The sequence below is a fragment of the Aquila chrysaetos genome, chromosome 1 (assembly GCF_900496995.4).
Source record: "Aquila chrysaetos chrysaetos chromosome 1, bAquChr1.4, whole genome shotgun sequence".
In the NCBI taxonomy this organism is placed as follows: domain Eukaryota; kingdom Metazoa; phylum Chordata; class Aves; order Accipitriformes; family Accipitridae; genus Aquila; species Aquila chrysaetos.
In genome coordinates this window covers 60,337,920-60,358,791 of record NC_044004.1, presented here as the reverse complement: position 1 = coordinate 60,358,791, position 20,872 = coordinate 60,337,920, and the positions used below count along the sequence as shown (strand labels likewise).

At 42.5% G+C, this 20,872-nt stretch overlaps 1 protein-coding gene across 13 annotated transcripts in view; it reads left to right on the top strand.

The window, feature by feature from the left end:
* The window catches only part of SLC20A2 (solute carrier family 20 member 2), a 58,760-nt gene that overhangs the window by 13,822 nt on the left and 24,066 nt on the right, over positions 1-20,872 (top strand). For 3 of the 13 annotated variants that reach the window (XM_030009464.2, XM_041123566.1, XM_041123573.1), the window contains exons 2-5: positions 11,526-12,076; positions 16,804-16,944; positions 18,181-18,266; positions 20,270-20,366. In XM_030009464.2, the coding sequence (XP_029865324.1) occupies positions 11,788-12,076; positions 16,804-16,944; positions 18,181-18,266; positions 20,270-20,366 (613 nt within the window). In that variant the 5' untranslated portion in view covers positions 11,526-11,787. Of the gene's footprint in view, positions 1-5,329; positions 5,559-5,606; positions 5,726-6,072; positions 6,306-6,959; positions 7,271-7,973; positions 8,056-8,198; positions 8,218-11,525; positions 12,077-16,803; positions 16,945-18,180; positions 18,267-20,269; positions 20,367-20,872 lie in introns of those variants that run through there. The other 10 variants (XR_003922727.2, XM_030009502.2, XM_030009481.2 and 7 more) reach the window with 9 other exon arrangements.

Genomic DNA, 20,872 nt, shown 5'->3' with positions numbered 1-20,872 from the left:
GAGGGAGTTCTTGATAGCAAGATCCCTGACCAAGCCACTACATTAAGCTGGTTTGTAGGTCCACTTTTCCTATGATTTTCAGTGCTAATTCTCGCACAGGGGAAGCATTGGAGAGCAACATTTTCCTTTGCAGAGGATAAAGCCTAGCTTTTCTTGACCTGCTTCACAGGACCACATGCCCTTAGTAAGTCCTCTTGGAGGTGTTCACTGAGCCCAGTACCTGACTATGGGATGTTCTTTGGCGTGTTGTGTTGGTGATGATTTAATTCCTAGCCAATGTGACAAGTCTGTTGGCCACCTGTTTGCTCCAGCAGCATCGTCAACCTATGGTGAAGCAGCCAGCACGGTTAACTCTGCCTTGTAGGTGGAACTGAAGGTTTTTGCTTCACCATCATGCTCCTCATATCTCTAGCAGCAAAGGCTACAGGAGATAGATGTGGACCATTATATGGACTCTGAAGAACAGAGATCAGAAGCTATTGGACTTTGCGGGGGAAACAGGCCTATTAGTTGGCATGGTCTCCAGACAGTATTAGGCATGGTCACCAGCCTCCTGGTGTAATATTTGGCTCCTATTCCTATGAAATGAAGCCAAGGTCACAGCTTTCATTGCTGTTTCCACCTTTATATCTTTATTACTGCAGTGCTCATAGGAAAAAAAAAAAAAGGCAGAATTTCCATTGCCATAATATATTGGCCTCATCTACTTCCACCTACTTCCATAACCCCGGTCAGCACGTCTGAGTGTCATCGTTCCTCCTCTCTTTGGTTATACCCCTGGTCCTTTCCTCCTTTTGGCATTCAGCTAGCTCATTTCAGCAGTGCTTGCTCTTCTGTCCTGCTGGCCACACTGATTTTGGAGGTTGTCAGTGAGAGCTAGCCAGTGTGGTTTGGCATGTTGGTAGCTACTCTCACTCCAGCTCCCTTTGAAGAGAGAGAGTTGCTGGGACTCGGGGGAGCCCCAGCCATCTCTTCTGGCTCAATGGGAAAAGACTCCACAGCAGTGGTTATTCTGTGAAACCCAAACTGAAATGGAAATGGCAGGCAATCTGGGGCTTGAGGTGTCAGGTTTCCTTTATCTGAAAAATTTGCATTGTTGACTTTTGGCAACCGCACTCTGGCTTTTTACCAAAGGCATCTTTGCATAAGCCTCTGAATTTGCAAAGTGTGTATTTTTGGATTGCCACAGGAGTGTTTCCTGGGCAGTTTTTATGTTCTGTGATAGGTCCGTTAGTAATTCAGGATAATGCTTCTTGAGTTGTCAACAGTAGCCAAGGCTTTTAGAAATACTTTGCCCATGCTGCTTGCTTTCTTAAGATATGGGGCTAGGGAGGGGAAATGATGGATTAAGCTCAGGGAGACTCAGAGCAGCAGTTCACCCCTTTCCTTGGGCTTAGTATGGACGTAGTACGCTCAGTCTCTGGTGAATCAGCCAGACTTGCGGATGATATGAGTCCGGTTCCTGGCATTAACCACGGCAGTGATTGAAACAGCGCTGGCCAAAGCCTTGCTCCTTCAGAATGGGTTTGCTGCCTTTGAACTCCTCCTGGCTCGGCATGGGTTTGTGCTGTGGCAGGGGTTGGAGCCAGCCTGGCTCTCCCAGGCCACACAACACCCGGAGCCTGTGTCATCCTCTGTGCCAGCCTTGGCCTCCGGCAATTCCAGTTGTGGGTTCCTCCTTTTCATTTTCCCAGGGCTTGCTTGCTCAATAGACAAGTGTGATCTCAAGCAGAGTCACACTCTGTAACATGGCAGCTCTCCCCGCATGCCTCTGCAAGCACAGCCGATTCACCTCAACCGTCGGGAGTGTAAGTCTCCTAGCTGGGGTGGGATGTCCTCTTTGAGAGCCCAGGGCCTTGCTGGAAAAAGAGGTTTGAATGACAGCGTGACAGAGTTCAGAGCCATCGAGAAAGCCCATCCAAATGGTTTGCTTCCTTAGAGCAGAGGAGTCGCTCCATTCCTGAATGCCAAGTGACTTTTTAATTCTTATGTCTACCACATTAGACTTCCCAGAGTCCCTGAGATGCTTTTTCTTGCAGTGAAACACGAATGCATCTCTTTCTATTTGGAGATTATCCTGATAGATAGCAGAATGTGTGGGAGCTTGCTACCCAATATGCAAAAGCAGATGTACTTTTGTTGGTTGGAGCTGGCTCTTTCCAGCTTCAACTGTGTTTGTAGCTATCTGCAGAGCAGATATTCAGGGTTTTGTTGGTATTCATTAGGCACAATGGAGTTACTGAAGCACCCAGAAATGGTGCTGTGTTCAGTAGAGCTGTGTTAAATCTCCATTAGCCTCGAGGACCTCAGGGCTGATTTCCAGGTAATGATTGGCCTGTGGTGTCCTGCTTCAAGCCCCCCACGGTGTAGATGGCCACGGGGGCCTTCAAAACCAGAAAGAAGGGTATTGCAAGAGCTGGATTTCTTTGAGGTGCTATGGGATACCTGTGCAGTCATCTGCCACCCATTTTCATTCCTCCTCGTTAATTCTATTTTCTTTCTTTGTAGATTGAGGGGAAATAAAGGTTCCCAGGCAGGGTCAGGGGCACAAATACTGGCAAGGGAAACAAAAATTCTCTGGTTCCAGCTGCTTATGACTCCCAGTTTTAGAGTACCAGCGAGAATGTGAAAGCCCAAAAGCTCCCATTGCTGGTCAGTAACCTTATTTAAGTTGGCACAATGTAACTGGAACAACATCCTGCGCCTTTTGGATGTTTTTAGTGTATTTCTGTTTCTGACCAAATGGAGTTCACAGGTATTCCGGTTCAAATTCTTACAGGTTTTTATGTTAGAAAATGATAATAATACCCCATTATTTTCTACTCCAAGTGTATGCATTTTAAAATAAATATAATTGCTTAAATATGTAGCCTTCCCATCTGAATGGCAAAAAGGCCAGTTACATTTGATATTAAAGTTATATTAAGTTGCAAATTAACATTGTTTTAGTGGTTACTGGTAAATGAGAACCTGGGCATCTTTCAGAAAACAGCTGACACGGAAATGCAAAACAAAGGGGGTTTAAAATTAATTATTTAAATTGGCATGTCCTATTACATTATTTAAACCAGAATATAAATCTGCCTAGCATAGGTTTGACTCAAATGGGGATCTCTCAGTTGTGGATTTACGAGAATAAATTACAATTAAAAAAAAATTACAGTATCTGATCAAGATTGTAATATATAGTATTTCTCATTTCTACCAAGTATTTGATTTGATGGGAACCAAACTGGTGCTGCCATTGCCAAAAGCCAATCCTCATCATTTATTTTGTGGTCGTATAAATTTTCCTTTGCCTGCTTCTTTAGTGGTATCCCAAATTGTAACTCTTTTTAATGGTCAACCTATCTTGGCTTGAATTTTCCCATGCCTGAGGTCCACAATGCTGATTTAGCAGAACACAAACTTTGAAGAAATTTCCTTTTCTCTGTGCTGTTTATTATATCCTTTGCTTCGCGTGTAGACCAAGCTCTGAAGCTTAGGTCAACAAGAAACCACCGTTGTGGTCAGGCTGGCTCGTGGGAAGCGGCAGTCAAATGGTTCCAGTTTGTTTTTCTCCTGAGTCCGGGATGATTCCCACAGGTCAGGCTGGCAACTTCTGGCTTTTGAAATTGATGTAGATACCTCCCAAAGAACGTGTCCTTTTTACCTGTATCTGCACGATGGTGGTTCTTACTCTAGGCAGGGTGAATGGTCCTTCAAGGAGAGCTAGGGTGGGCTTAGCGCTTACTCAGACCGTTTGGGTTTGAGCTTTTCCAAGGCAGACATCAACAACTTGTCAGCTATAAAGAGAACATGAAATAATATTTTACATTCTTTTTTTTTTACTTTATAAAGTTAAATAAGTGCTCCAAGAAAGTTTCTGTGTTTGTTTATTCACTTCCTTAAAACCTTGGAATCCAGACCTATAAATACAGGCTGACTTCATGTTTACAATTATGATCGCTCTCACTTGAATTGATTAACGCTACTTGTAAAAAAAAAAAATAAAAAATTAAGATATGTTTAGATCTGCGGGAAAAGATTAATATTCTTCCTGTTACAATATGTTGCTCTTGTACATAAGGGAAAACCAGTGTGAAAATATCAACCTCTCTCACTTTTCTAAACCTAGGAAGCCTGTTTGCCAGCTATTACAGAAGTAAAAGGAAAGACTTTGCAACCAGGCTTAAGAGATGTAGCTTTTCACAAAGTTAGCAGCTGTATTGCAAGCTTAATAGTAGTTGGGTATCGATGTTAAATAAAGAGTCAGCATTTCTTACAAAGAATTGTGGCCTGACACAATTATTTTCTTATTGGGGATTTTTAATGTCATTTCTGCATTGCAGATTTCTAGCTGGAGTTTTGCCCTAATTCTTTTTAGAAGATGATGTAGGCTTACTAATCCATGTGAGTTTTCTTAAGAAATGTAAACCACGTTTCAGATTTACAAAATTATCCCTGAATATCACCTGCAGCTGAATTTAACCAATTTAGAAAACTTTTGCCTCCTTGTTAAGAAATACCCTTTATTCAAACTTGAAAAAATAGATGTGGTAAGAATTATGTTTCCAAGTTTGTGTTTACAAACCTAAATCAATGATTTGGTTTTTCTCAAATGTTCAGGTTGCAGAAAGTTTACTGATTTAATTGATTAAGTTTATTATGTTGGAATATGATGCCATGGCTTTGAGTGACTCAGAATGGAGTAAAAACTAACAGTTAAATTTAAAGCATCATTTATTTATAAACCAGAAACGTGTCCAAATAAATTTGCATCTGCCAGATTTTTAAACTGTGACAATGCAGTTTTGATTTACGTTCCTTTTTGCTGAATAAAATGGCTTAATTGCATTACATTGTATTAAAGCGAATATTTTATATAAAGCTAAGCCGGGTGCTTTTAGGCAAACATTATTTTTGCCTTGACATACATGCAAAAATGTTTCCCACTTAAAGGAAAGTGGTTGAAGGAATTTGGATTGGGTAATTTAGGTTGAACTGTTGAAAGCAAAGTTGCTTGCTTAGGCATCAATCCAGTCAAAACTCGTGCACATCTTTAAATCTTTAACTTTCTGCAGTCTGCATAGCCTGTGAGACCTCTACTGACATGGATAAAGTAACAAGCATGCAACATCTTTCCCGAATTGGATGTATGTACCCTACCATCACATGCACTTGAATTCAGCGTGTTTAAGTGTGCTTCCAAATAGAAGACCTGGGGCTCCTCAGAGATTACCTGATCGCACCAAAATGCTCAGCTGGCGGTCAAAAAAAGAAATTTCCTTGCTCGTCTATGCTTATGCTTGGGGGAAAAAAAAAAAAAAAAAAAAAAAAAAAAAAAGAGGAATGTTTTGTTGCTTTTAACATCAGCTTCATTGGATTGGTTTGTCTCACTAGTGCAGTTGTGACGCAGTGTTGTGTTTTATCAGTGCCCACCCCCAGCAGAATTCTTTGCTTAAGAGGAGGCAGATTTTCACCTACTGAATAAGGCTGTGGACTCGCATTGATGCTTCTCGGTGTTGTCTTGTGTGTTCTCCTGTGCCGGAGTGAATTTTATCCCCGGACTGCCTGGTGTAAGTTATAGCCCTCTTTCTATCCTCTGGAAGTTTGCATGTTCAGATGTGACTGTGCTGAATGATAGGATGTCTATTTTAGACTTCAGCCTGTATTTACAATCAGGAGGGTGAGTTGCTGGAAGAACTTAGCTCCTTTTTCTTTTGAAACAACTTTTAAATACTGGGTGAGTTTTAAAGATTTCTCTGCATGGCTTGCTTTTATCAAACATGTTTTCCACAACCATGAGAACTTGTTTTCTCTGAATGGATCTTAAAAATCTGTAGTGTCGAATCATAAAAACCACTTGCTTGTTAGAAAGACTTTGTTCAGGCACTGAAGGATCAAATTGTCCTTTAGTTAGAGAAAAAGATATTTATCAGCAAATGCACAACAAGCACTTGTTGATACTTTACCTATCTAACTTGTTTGTAGAATTGCTGTTTAAATGTGACTGCTGTCTGTGTTTTCAGAGAATGTTTTCACCAACAGAATTTCATGCTAAATATTTTATATGCATTTTTGACCTTTCAGTGCTGGGCACAGAGGTTGATAGGGACTAAGAAAATGAAGCATCGTCTGGAAGTTTTGGGAGCTGGCGGTGACAGCAGTCCCCCTCTGCGATGTTAAACTGGGTGGGAGTCCTTGGAAAGCTATCAACTTCTGTCTTGTTTCCATATCGAGTAGTAGCGTGAAGTATGCTTAAGCACATTGTGAACATGTTAAAACAGGAACTGATTGACACAAAAACTGCTTCTGCAGATGTGGTAATTGATTTTTTTTTTTTTTTTTTTTTTTTTTTTTTAATCGAGGGTGCTTTTTGTGTACTGGAGCATTAAACTTGCATCATGCTTGGCCTTGTGACAAGTCCTGTGCATGTAATGTAGAGCCATATAGGGATGTTAGCCTTGAACCACTTGAATTAATACCACCTTTCATAACATAAGTGTAGTATTAGTAATTTAAAGTAGATAATTTGCGAGCCGTGTGGCCTGAGAACAAACTGGAAACGATAAGGGACTATTGGTGTGAATGATGTTAGTAGCTTTGGTCGTAAATCAGGCTTGGTTTCTCTGCAGTGCTGTGTTTAGTACCAATAGACTGGAATCTCAGATCTGGTATGAGTTTATATACATGGGTGGGAAGCCTGACAGATCAGTTTTATGTAAAGAGCAACATAGAGAAATTAGAGAGGTATGGAATAACCTCCTAGAAGCTGCTGTCTGGTAAGCATTTTAGACAGACTCGTCAGCCACTGGTAACTAGAAGTGAACCTGCCTGTCAGTATAAATTCAATGCCACTGTCTATCAGGAAACGGCTGCTGTTTTCAACTCTGGAGGGGAAAAGAAATTGTCCTCTGTCTGTCTTGTCATAATGCAAAGTGGAGTAGTTGTAAGAGTTATCTTGAGAAATGCTACACTAGCTGCTGTCTTTTGATTTTTGCTCATACTTGGGCAACAACAAAACAGTTAAAAGCAGGACCTCACAGAATCTCTGTCCCATCCGGAGTAGGAGAAAGTTTTCAACTGTTGCATGGGGTAACTTCTGAGAGCAGAAGAGCTGCATACAGCATGATTTATATGTGGTATGAGCTGCATACAGGATGATTTATATACCTTTCAATGTTTCATGAGCGCAGTAGGTTCTTCCCTAATTTTCTGTGAAGAGAAGACTAAAGGACATTTATGGGGTCTCTGCTTGTTTCCTTTATGTCACACAGTTGGACTGCAGGTGGGTAATGCACTCTGATTGCTTCCCTAGACTTTGAACTTTGTCCTGAGCTTTTATTTAACCATTCGTCCCCATTGTTAGATGCTTCTGCATTCTCTTTAGCAGCGATTTGTTTGGCAAAAAAAATAACAACGGACAACTTTGCTTGTCAAATTTCTTATCATTTTTTCCCTAAAAACTTGTCTAGGCTTAGAAGTGAACTGTGAACAGTTTCCAGAAGAGCTGTCTTCGTAAATGTCCATATATAAACATGTCCTAAAATGATCTCATGGTTACCAGGAGATCCTGACTTTTTCTTGAGGATTCACTTGCCGTTCTGCGTGAATCAAGGTGCTTCCTTACCTAGGTTTTGTTTTCATCTCTGCCTTAGGGAAGAAATAGCACTTCGTGTTGACAGAGTTATAACAAGATGTTTAGCTAGCAACAAAATAGAAGTCCAAGGGGGGTGTCTGGATCATCTGCCAGCAAGGCAGCAGGACGTGCTTAGCATTTCCAAAACTCTGATTTTTCTTACTGAGGTGCAGGTTCTGTAAGTTTCTGAGACCACTTAAACAGTGAAAAGCTTCAACTCAGACCTCCTAAGTATGATACTCTAATTATGGATCATAAGAAAACTGTATTAGCTAAAAATCTTGCCTTAACGCAGAATTAGCTTCTTACAACTTGAAATTTAATCTCTACACATCTCCCTTTGCTCTAACAGCCATCAGAGATGCACGCTCCAGCTTCAGGTCCTGCAGCTCCCTGGTGCTAACACAGTTCCTCTGCCCTGCTAATGCCCAAGGGTGAGTTTGCAGCACGGCCACTGCAGTGCAGGCTGGGCTGGTTCAGGAAGAGTTATCCACAGTGTAAATAGAAAAATGAATTTTTCCACCCAGTGTCTGCTGCAGTAGCGTAGCACACCCGACTGCGGAGGCCTTGGTGGAGGGGCAGTATCAGTCCCACAGGTAAATGCAAGGATTTCCTAGCATCTAGCGGGTCAGGTTGAATTGCATTTGGCATGCATAGAGGCATGTTGAAGAGATACAAATGAGCGCAGGAGAGAAGCAGGCTAGTGACTTCCAGCTGTCATGCAGAGAGCAGAAGATCTGCCATTCCCTACTGTACGGTGTTTTTTCCAGTTTCTTTTTCGTCCCAGTAACATGAAATACCACAGGCTCTTGGGTTAGATTAGGTGATGAGGGGCATAGCGCAGCGTGTCTGAGCATGCCAGATGTATTTTGGGCTCTAGAAAGAAGCATGCTACAAGATTTAGTCTGTATTTAGTCACTGGCCTACTTTGCAGGATATTTTGCATTTCTGAAAACTTTCTCAGCAGAGATGTACCCTTTTTTTTTTTCCTTTCTTTCTTTAAACATTTAACATCTCTTATGGTTATTTAAGGTTGAAATTAGTAACACTTAGCCATTCAAATGCTGCCTTCATGTTAATTTTTAAAGTGTGTTTATTCCCTTTCCTTTTTTCCTTTTGATTTTCATCTTGTTAAAGACAAGGCTTGACTGTTGCTGTGCTCTTTCAATGGTGCATACACAGTGGGCGTCAAGTCGAGCCTCCCAAGTTTTGGAGGAAGCTCTATTTTGAACTGTCACCCTGCATAAAATGACAGGAGGGGTGACTTCTTAGTTAAGACATCCTTTTCTCCCGTGGCCATATATCCCATTTCACAGGGAGGGAGTTTATGTAGCTGTCTCTCTGAGCCATTTGCCAAGAGCCCTGCTGACAGACTTTGGGAGACTCTTTGGCTTTCACGAGGAGTCTCAGGAGCACACATACACACACTTGAAGTCTTAATTTCTTTGGGACCATCTGGAGTTCTTCTCCCCACTCCCACGGAGGCTAATAAGGGCAACCTTGTGACTTAGTGGTTTATTTTGGAAGCTGCAAGAACTTGCTGTGGCTGGAGGACCCAGATTTGGCAAACGTTGTCCCGTGAACTCCATTGTGGTGGGGGAATGTCACAATCCCCCTGTTCTTCCTTATCCCAGAAATTGGGTTACCGCAGTAAATTGGTAGGTTGCTTGATAAGTGGAGAAAAGACAGATCTCTGTTGGGAGTAAGGGTGTGCTTTCATCTTGTGGGTCTGAAGGAAACGGGTCTCTCATAATCACAGGGTATGTGGATGCATGCATGGATCTCAGTCAGCTTTGCCCATTTTCAGCAGAGGAAACTGGGGCACCGAGGCTAACTTGGCAAAGGTACTGTGTAAATCCATGCAGGATGAAGAATTTAATCATTAATCTCCAGGATAAAGGAAGGACCCTAGTCCAGAACTTCACCTCCTAGCAAAAATCTGATATACGTAATAGAAATTTTTAAACAAATGAATTTAATGGAGTTTTTTCTTCCTTCACAGGCAAACAAGTGCTAACTCTAATTGTTTCTTCCAAATAGTGTTAGCCTTTTCTGTCCTTGTCAAGTCCTTTTCCACTCAATGGGCTGAGTGCTCATGAATTATAAAAAGGCAACAAGTCTTCAAACATAAATGTATTGGTGCTTCGTTTTCTCATGTTATCTCATTGTATAAAAATCCTTATACAAATGTTTTTAGCTGTTAAGACCTTCCGAGATGTTATTTTAGAGTGTAAGGCATTCAAGGATTGATGTCTGCTCCGTGTCTGGAAAAGACTGGAGCAACAGTTGTTCAGCCAGTTTGGAGCCTGGAGAAAGAAAGAGGGACATCTTTTCTGCTGAACATGTATATTTAGAGAAAGCATCAATCCTTGACATCAACTTACGGGTTTTCTTGGAAACACTTACATATAGAAGTGATATTTTCCTGTTGGTTATTCTCAAGGATCCAGCATTTCAGGAATATGCAAAATCTCTTTTAATTTTTAACTTTGCCATTATTTCAGAGGTTTCAGAGACCCTTCCTCATTGCTACCGCAGGACCTACATTGCATTAGGGTCATCAAAAGAAATTAAGCATGGCCTTGAAACTGTGGATGTGGGTATATTGTGTGAGACTGAAGCGACTGTGGGGAAACAGAGAGAGAGCAGGAGGTGGGCTTGGGGATTTTTGTCTGATATCCCCTGATGTCTTGAAATGCTTTTTAAAACGTATGGAATTGGGTGATGGATATTTGCTGCTGAATGTTCATTTAACCCCTTGCCACCTCCAAAATGGCACTTTTCTGGAGCCAAACAGCATGGATAGGAAAGCAGAGGGTGGTATGGGATGTCTTCGTGGCAGCTGCTAGCAGAAGAGGAGCAGCCCTCAGAAGAGGCAGATGGTTTGGGCAAATTTGCTTCTAGCTTTTGACCATCATGACATCGGTGTGGGCCTTATCACTCCGCTTAGCAGTCTTTTGGATGGTGAAGGTTTTATTTTTTAAAGTCCCTTTCTTTCTGCCCATTTTTTGGTTTGAAAGAGCTTACTCTTTTTTCAGATTAGCCTAATTAAGGACTAATTAAGATGTAATTCAAAAGGTGATCATAAAACTGAAACTATCAAAAGAACTACTAAAAGATATCTCTAACAATGGTTTGAATATGATAACTGTTAGTAATTGGTAACGATCTATAGGAAAGAGCAGAGCGCTCAACTTTTTAGTTAAACTGTTTTTTATAGTCTTCTCTAGATCTGTAGGGATATATGGGAATATTGCAATTCTTGTGCTGTTTCAGTGACTGAGAAGCTGTAAGAAAATTGTATTGTTACTCCATGGGAATTGATAACAGTAATAGATGAATATTAATGCTCTTCAAGAGTATTTTCGGTGGCGTTTCCTAGACAGACATATAGATAAAATCATTTTCGAAGGAGTGCATCCCTGGCTGCAGCTGATAAAATGGTGAGAGCTCTGCTGAGGTTGGTGGAGCTAGGTGATGTACATCAGCTGGGAATTCAGGCTGTATGGTATGGTCTAGATATTCTGCAGGTCTTATATTCACTGGGTGCAAAAAGCCAGGAAGAGTCGTCCTCCTAGAAAGAGGGGTTATTGCACTGCTTGGTGAATTCAACACAAACCAACCCCCCAACCTTTCTAAATCCTTTAAAATTGCTCAAAAGATTTTCTCCGTCAGTGATACTGCAAGAAACATATTGCTTTAGAGGTGACCTAATTTTAACCTTTTCTGAATTGCTTTATGATTAGAACAGTCACATGCCGAGGTAGGACCCCATTAGTGGGTTTAAATCATCTGTTTACTTGTGAAAACGCACATTGTTACGGGCTCCACTGAGTATTCCCCCCCCCTTTTTTTTTTTTTTTTAAATTTTCTTTTCTTTTCTTTTTTTTTTTTTCTGTTGCAGGACAGAACATCGCAGTTGTACCGGTTTGGGAGCAAAATATGGAATGTGTTTCACTGCTGACCGAAGGCAGCCAAATGAACAGTATTTATAGTAGTTTGAAAATCAGCAGTTAGCAGTTTCTTCACATTCTAACACTACCCAGCACTTTCCAGAGAGAACTCATTGTTTACAAGAAATCTGCTTTCCAAATCCGTTGCGGTGCCCTCCAGCCTTGACTATTAACTATTTGCAAAGGGGAAGCTAATCTACGGTTTGAGGAAAGATGGCAATGGATGATTACCTGTGGATGGTCATTGTGGGTTTTATCATTGCTTTTATTTTAGCCTTTTCAGTTGGTGCAAACGATGTTGCCAATTCTTTCGGAACGGCTGTGGGCTCTGGTGTTGTTACTTTACGCCAGGCTTGCATTTTGGCTTCAGTTTTTGAAACCACTGGCTCAGTATTACTGGGAGCAAAAGTAGGAGAAACAATTCGGAAAGGTATCATTGATGTTAACCTGTACAACAGCACTGTCCGACTGCTGATGGCAGGAGAAGTGAGTGCAATGGTTGGTAAGTAATACTTTTCTATTCCAAGTAACATGTATTTGTCATCCTGTTTGTTGTGAATATTGTTAATTAAGTCTTCCCGTCTTCTGGACTTGCAAATCTGATTTTGTGTGAATGCAGGGGCCTGTATTCCTTTTTTAGTCTCCTATGTTTTTTAAATGCTTTTAATCATTTACATTTTTCAGTGTTTCAGCCATTTAACTAATAGAAGAAATTTTTTTTTAACATAATGGATCATATATATGTATTCCTAGTGTACTGTAAAAATTATTTTGGAGATTTTTATGATGGTAAATGGAAAATATGTAAGCATAACATTTGTGACTATACAGAAGATCCTACAGAAATAGCAGTTTGCAGTGAATACATATGAGAAGGAATTACCTAAATAATTTTTAAAAATTACAGAAAATCCAAACATATTTCTTAAACTGATTGTCTAGCTGAGCGATTGCAATTAATCGTACACTTCACCCTTGCACATGGCAAAACTAAAGGAGCAGTGAAGATAGATGGTCACACATTTCAGGTCTTTTTAATTTTTCTGACTCAAACCAACAGCAGTTCAGCGTACCTTAGAATCTGCTCTGCTTTTGTTTGCAGTTAAATTAATCTCTGTTAGAACAAATAGCATATTCTGAGGTAAGTAACATTAAGCCACAGTATTTACTCTTTGTTTATATGCAAGAGGCTTTGTGAGCTTTTGGAGAGCTCCCTCAAGAATCAATACCAAACCTGCTTTTAAAGGGCAGGAGGCAGCAGTAAGGAAACCCTTTCACTGTGGGAGACGCAACGCAGGCGAGGGGCCAGCCTGCGCATCCCACCACCACTTCAGTCTGACAGGTCCGTGGCATCCCATGACAGGGCAACGTGATTTATACAAACTTCGCTGTGTCCTCTGTTTGAAAGAGATGCTCCACTCAAAGATTTTCTTCCTTAAACCTCAATAAACCTAACCTAAATATTAATTCCACCTATCCCCCTCTAACCTCCCCACAGTTTTCAGGCAGGACCTGCATGTGAGATAGGTGAATCTGTGCAGAGGTCAACTACATGTGGTTATTTTGCCATTTCTTTGGGGAAATGGGGAAAGTTTGCTTTAATTTTAATGGATCAAGATGGGCAGTGAGTGTCAGTTTCTGGACTTGTCTGAGGCGGCTTTGTGTGCTTGAGAGTGGGGAGGTGGTTCCCTTGGGCTTTTGCAGCTCCTGAGCCTCCTGAAAGTTGTCCACCTTCCCCTGCCCAAGGGGAAGAGGGGTTGGTTAGCGAGAAATCGCTGCTGGGACTGCAGCCACTTCCCCAAACGGTCCCTCTGTGAGGTTGCCAACTTAAACCACATCAAATGCTTTTGGGCACCCCCCATCAGTTCCTCTTTCCTGATGTCTTGCGAGGCCAGCTGCAGATTTCTGGTCTTTCCCTCAAGCTGTAGGGTGCCTTCTTAGTACCACTCCACTTGCATCATTTAGCCTTCTGCTTCCTGAGATAGCTCCGTTATTTCCCACGGGCGTGTGCCCGGCAGCAGCGTACACCGTCTGAAATGTAAGTGACCTGTGTCTTTTGACCTTCACATTCTTGATACTCCCGGACCCTGTTGAAGGAAGGGTCCTTTTCCTTTTCTGTATCTATTTCTGGCATCCTGATCCTGGCCGGGCAAAGTTTTAAGTCTCAGATGCCCCCTGCGGAGGCAACTGGCCAGAAGCTCAAAGAAAACAACTTATTTGCATGCGTATTTACATAAGCCTGTGTGAACTTCATGACCAGTTGCATTCCCTTCCTCCAGTAAGGGCATTAAGAAGAAATTCCTCATTTTAAATCTCAGAATTAATCACAAGTTACAAACTGCAGATTTCGATTTTTTTTCCCTGAAGTCCGTCTCCAGCTTTTCTCTGTATGTATGGTATTTTTTTCTGTGTTTTCTCTGAGCCTTCCTGGATGTTTTCTTTTCCTCTTTCTGTTTTTGCTCTGCATTTCCCGCCCTGTTCTCTCATGCCTCATGATCGTGTTTTTGCGAATGGACTTAGCTTCTGAATTTCGATGAGGCTTAAATGAGTCAACAGTCTGGGAGAGACCAAAAGTCGCCGTATCCTCTTTCCAGATGTTGGTGGAAGATCCTTTGATGCTTGCAGCAAACAGCAGATGGTGATTTTCAGGGCAACCTTCTCTCCTAAGAGAAAAGGAAGCAGAGAGCAACAGGATTAAGATTTTAAAACGTAACATTTTGTAATAATTTGTAGGGTATTGAAATGTTGTTTGTTAGGCAGTCGGGAAGTTAGGGACTGTTGCTCTTGGGAGTAAATTGTAGCACTTCCCTAGCATTAACTAATTGCCAGGCTATTGTCAGGAATTGCCCGAGTGTTGTTCTGGTGGTCCTGGTGGGAGCTGAAGTCAGCAGCTTGTGCGACCGAGGAGATGCCACTGACAGAAAGGACACCCCAGCCAGGATTAGCAAAGCGAAGTACTAACCCAGTCTTGCGGGTGGCGTGGTACCCGACGCGGGCTCGCCGCTGGCGCACAGCACCGGAGCCTCAGGAGAAGGGATGCGCTGCCTTCCCCAGCAGGGGAGCATGAAACGCACCCTGAGCCGAAAGACGGTGCGGGAGACTCTTGGTCAGGGCAGTCCGCAGCCAACCCTCTTTCTTTAGGAGATAGCAACCAGGAGGAAAGGCTATGCGGCCATGGCGTCAGCGGGCATGAAGGGTCTGGATTTGGGACTTTGTGACAGGTCTAGTGAGCCTTCTGCTTCCTAGGCTAGTTTGGCAAAGATAAAAATTGGGAGCATGCATCTTATGTTAAAGAGGAGTTAAAGCTTTGATGTAGGTAGTTAAGGCATTGCAAGCCGTAGAGGAAAGTCCTGCTCTGGCTTGAATTTTATTTTCTTCTGTTCCTTAAACTTCTTTAGACTGTGCATTGTCCCTCTCAGACCATCCCTCAGTCCTCCACAACTTTCCCTCTTGCTCTCCTGTTTGTTTTCAAGGTGAAGATGATTAAATAAGAAATAGTGCCATACTCCCTCTATTTCCCCCCCCAAGAACCCCAGCCCTCACTACACATTTGCAGTGCAGCTGTGGCTTGGTTACATTTTCCCTATTTTTTAGGCTGAGTATTTTGTAATTACACATCTAAGGCTGGCTTATCTGTTTGTTTGGCTCTTTACAGATGTTACCATCTGTTTTCTCTTTCACCTCACTTCCACTTGCTGGTCTCTAAGTTCATGTCAGAAGTTTCAAAGTGTATTTATTTTTATTTTAGTACAGGAGAAGAGAAGCCAAAAAATTAAAGAGCAGGTGTTCCTTGTTTGATCTAGAATTTCCAATAGCAATAGGAGTACCAGTTGTTTTGGGATAGTACCCCAGGAGAGATCAGTTTTACAAACTGGTTGACTTCCAAAAGTAGCCGCGTATGATGCCAGCAAATCACTATTTGCAGATGGCTCCATTTCAAGACCTTCAAACCATCCCGTCCTGTTGGAATTGAGGATGGAACCTGAGATTTTGAGTAACAGCGTATGTTCAGCGACCTTGCTTTATCACCTGTGTCTGCTGCAGATCTGTTAAGAGAGGTGGCACAAGCCAGAAAATACAGGATCTCTCATGGCAGTTTGATTGCTGCCATTGGGGCCTCTTGACACATGAAGATTTAGTCTTAAGGCCATGAAGTCTTAAGATGAAGAAGAGATCTTTCTAAGAATTCTCTAATATTAGGTGACATCCACAGAAAGCTTGTGTCACTGCCAAAATTATTTTGGTGTCCTGAGGTTAGCACCACTGCAGGAGGAGCAGGAAACCTGGGTCCTTGCAGTGTGACAGTGAGTTAGAGCATGGAGCTGCTTGCTCGAGGGCTCGGTGGCCAACTGTGGTCTGATCTAACTACTGGAAGTTGGGACTGAAAACAAATACAAGGCATACTCTCTGGTGCTTGGGGTTGGTTTTTTTTGGGGGGGGGGGCGGTTCTGCACTCTTGACAAACATCCTTCCTTGGGATGTCTGTTGGGACACCAGACATCGCGTTTACTTTATAGACCATTAGCCACCATCCCTTAGTTCAGGGATCTTATTTCCTTATGCCAAAGGTATCTTTGGCTACTCCATGACTAAGGTAAGCCTTTTCTGCAGTTCTGAATTTCTCCAGTGCCACAATGAGCTGCAAATGAAGGCAGTGAGAGAGTCCTTATTCCCTCCTTAGTCCATTTTTCCTGTAGAGGACTCCGGATGGCTGCACGTCACTGAGAAGAGACACAAAAACTCCCTGCTTCACAATTTGAGTCTTTCTGTGGTAGCATCTGAGTTTAGGAGCATGGGTAGTTCTTTAGTGAAACGGTGGATGCCTCCTCACACTGATCACTTGGAGGCTTCCAGGTCCAGCTCTCAAGAACGAGGTTTTCTAAGCTTGATGCAGACTAGGAGCAGTTTGTGTGTTTAATCAGACAGACTGTAAATACTGAAAGCCTTCAAAAAAAAAAAAAAAAAAAAGGCAGAACTGTTGTGCAGTGTAAAGAGCTGTTAGTAATAAAAAAACATAAGTAAGATGCAGCATTCAAAGCTGCTATTAGACTGGCTTAGTATCTGCTTTTAGAGACAGAACAGGAACAAAACTCTCTTTAGGAGATCTCTGTTGTGCATGTGGAGTGTAGGCAGTGCTCGTAAAAGAATGTGGGTACATGGCAAAGAATTTTCTGCGCGACATTATTGTTACTGTTGTTGTTTATACCATATGGTTGTTTTTTTATCTAGGTTCTGCTGTTTGGCAGCTGATTGCATCGTTCTTGAAACTCCCTATATCAGGGACCCATTGCATTGTAGGTGCTACGATTGGATTTTCCCTGGTGGCAATTGGCACGCAGGGAGTCCAGTGGATGCAGCTTGTCAAGATTGGTAAGTGCTGTTTCATTTATGCATGAGGGTATGTGAGATAGTGTGCACTGCCTGCAAAAAACATTCCCAGAAATCTGCTTTGTGCTGATAGCACTCCCTCCTTAAATTATTTTCCACCCCAGTCTTGTCATTCAGAAGATGCACTGATGCCATGTTCATTAAGGGCTGCAGTGTGTCTCCAGTGGAGAAAGGGGTAAGACGCAAGTTGCACTTCTCCAGCGGTAAGCTGAGGAGACATTGTCCCTCAGAGACATGCTTCAAGGTGACATTCCTCCTCTTCTAATTCTTTTCGTGGCAGCTCATACCACCTCGTTCTTGCTCTCAACAATGGTAGCCATCATGTGAATGCCCACAGTCATGTTTCTCCACCCACCAGCTTCAGGGAGGCGAAAGCTGGGCATACAGCACATGTTTAACTCACAGCCTCCCACTGCCAAGATCAGCATAGCCAAGCAGGGATGTGAAGGAGTTTTCATTATTATTGTTATGGAAGCCTTGTAACCCGAGTCACAGCCTAAATCCTGTATTAAAAGGATTTGATGCTGAAGGCAGGGAAATCCAATTGAGCTTAAGAGAAGTTGGAGCAATGTGTATTTTTTTTAATTCTGTCAAAAGTAGAGGAGAGTTTGCAATGACAGCAGAATCAATCTGTTAACCATGCCACAAATGATAAATCACTCTGGATGAGATTTCCAGAGCACTGCCCTAATCCGGTTTTATTGAAATCAGTGGGAGTTTTGCCACCTACTTCAGTAAAATCAGTCCTAGACACTTGCAAATCTGGCCTGCAGAAAATGTACATGCATTATTCATTACAGTTGATGCTTCTGTGGCATTTTGGAAATCGAGACTTTTACCCTGCAAGCAGCATGGCATCCTGCTAGATGCAGTTGCTTTCCACTTGCTTGCAACATTCGTGGTCATGATGATTAGGAAATTACAGGGCCTTCTTGGTCTGCTCTGCGTCAGACTACAAGAAACTTTCCTGATGAATTTGATTGCTAAACTTGCAGCACTATCGGGAAATGCTTTGGCTGATGTTTCTAATAGTGCCTAGCATTACTTTGACTTCCATAAGTGTAAGTGGGCATCGAGTTGCACAGTTGTAAGTAAACATACGGAACATTCATTCCACTTGTACACAAACTGTTTTAAATTTATTGCTCATTAACGACTTAACTAGTATGCAAGAATACTGTTTGTTTCATATTTCATTCTTTCTTTTCTTCGACACAGTTGCCTCTTGGTTTATTTCCCCACTGTTATCTGGTTTGATGTCTGGAGTCCTCTTTGTGCTGATTAGATTCTTCATTTTAAACAAGGTAAAGAAATCTCATTATTATAATGAGTGCTCGTTATGAAGGCTGTGTTCTAATCTCCCATTTAAGTGCTGGCATGTCTAGAGTTGAAAGTTTGTGGCTTGCCTTTTGGACAGGAGACCAGTAATTTTTTTATAGCCCTTGGAACTGTGCTTGCTCTTAGTAGTTCTGAAAGCTCAAAGTAATTTGACAAGTATTTGAGGCTTAGAAGGTGCTACATGATAATTAATATTGTATATTCTGTTGATTAAAGGATTGTTTCTGTATTAGTACAAACTTGTTGGTATTGACCTAGCCTCACGATAGCCATTCTGACTGTTATTTAAACAGAACAGTCCTCCCTTGGAGATACTCTAATTGGTATTTCATAGTTGTGAAATTTTAAGCTTTGGTTTTCTGGCACATCAGACATTAGAAGATGGGCATCTGCATATTTCCTAGATTCTCAAGAAACCTGAATCGATGGGTTTTAGTGACCTCAGTCAAAAGTGGCAGCTTTGAGGTAACATCACTCCATATATCTCCAGTGCGGAAGACGATTTGCCTGCCACCCAGCATGAACTGGAAACCAGAACACTTTTATCTGCTCTTTTCATTTCTCTCACACCATTCAACTTGCTAAAAATAAGGGACACTATATTAGCAGTTACACAGGGATCTTAAATAGACAAGGGATTAATTCTCTTGCTATAAATAATACCACCTGTAACCTCAGCTTCATCATTCTTTATTTCTGATGTAAATAAATGTCAGCGATAAAAGCAGATGATAAATTCGGACTCAGCTTTGAATTTAAAATTACTCAAGTTGCATAAAGGACGAGGAAAAGTTCCTCTATTGCATTCAAAAGCTAACAACTTAAGAAATTAGTCATCAAAATCACATGAACTCTGATATAAAAGCCACATATTTCAGCATTCAAGAGGCAGGAAAAGTTCAAGCTGAGGAAATTGTCTTCTGACAGCCATCTGTGCCATTCACAAAGTAGTAAGATCTGTAGAGCTTCTGGCATAAGCAGGTAGTGACTTGCGTGGTGTGTGTGCATAGAAAAAGAGCAGCTTTTTAGCTTGTGAGTCTGTGGTCTGGTGTAGGGGTTCATGCCCTTGTTGGGGGTGTCTGTGAACAGCTGGCCCTGCGGATACAGCCCGTGATGAATCACGCTTTGGGACTGGGGCACAGCGCAGGGCGGCCACAGCCTTCTCTCGGCTCCCTTTTATAGCCTGTGGCAGCAATAAACAAAACCACATTAGCCAGCCCTTAGCTTCGCCAGGCTCTTTGCAAGCACGCGGAGCCCCTCAAAAGGCCAAAACAGTCTCCTCACAAAGGCTTTTTCCATGGCTTGCACGGTGCGTTTCCGCTGCGCCGTCAGCTGAGCTTTTCCTTGTGAGTGCTGAGGGCATGAGACCCCAGCGGGCAGCAGGCACAGCAGTGTGCTAAACATTGCACGCTCCCTTTATGTATGTTACCTGTTTAATACTGCCAGACACTTAATATTTCAGAGATTTCTGTTAGCTGGTGGAAAGCACCAGGCTGTCTCAGTCGAAACTGGGAGGTTAGGAATAAGGTTTTGCAGTGGACACGTTGCACTGATGCTTGTAGCCCTGCCCCAAAAATGTCAAAGCCCTGTCCTGCTCGGCTGTCCTTCAGTCTTGCTGAGTGAAAGGGACTACCCATCTTGGAGACAAGATAGCTAAGAAGACACTGGCAGGAAGAAACCTGCCCCGAGGTCACCCAGCAGGTCTGCAGCCGACCCAAAAGTACAACCTGCCTCCCTAGTTCCCATTAACAGTGTCAAGCTTCCCCAGAGTGCTGGTGCTTGCTAGGACCAGCGTTGTGGACTTGGGTGTAACCAGGCAGGTCACCATCCTTTCCTCACCATCCACCCAAAAGCTCCACCTGCCTGATGCTGACTCAGGAGCACGTGTTTTCCTCGTGGCGGTTCATGCTGACATTAATCTGGTGGAAAATCCAGCTAACGTTTCCTTTTTTTCCCGATTTCTATGCAGGAAGACCCTGTGCCCAATGGTCTCCGCGCACTTCCAGTGTTTTATGCTGCTACCATAGCTATTAACGTGTTTTCCATCATGTACACGGGGGCACCAGGTGAGTGAGCCATCCGCAGCAGGAGGCACGGGAAGGAGGCTTCCCGCAGTGTATAACGATGCTCCGCCAGTGTGCTGTCAGATAGCTGTCGTAGCTGTCGACACTGCACGGTTAGCTCCTACGTTAGGAGTTAACGAGGGCAAGAGTAAATCATACACCTCCCCACATTTGTGCATGTGTTTTTGTGACTCCCTCCTGATCGCTTCGGTTAGTGGGGAAGAGTGCAGGTACAAAAAAAGTCCCTCTTTAGAGGAAGGGGAAATATTGAGCTGCCAGCTTCAGCTTTGTAAATCTGAGCTCTCAAAGGTATTTCAGGTACGTGCATCAAGGAGGGAAGGTTCAAAGCGGGCAGTAAGAGCAGGTAGGCTGTTTGCTCTCAGTCTAATGCTATAGCTCTGTTGAAATTAGCAGAGTCACTGTTCTGGCAGATCTGGCATGGATCCTATTAATTAAATTTACTTCTTTATTTCCCTTCAGTGATAAGAAGCCCTGAGCCTGTTTCTGCA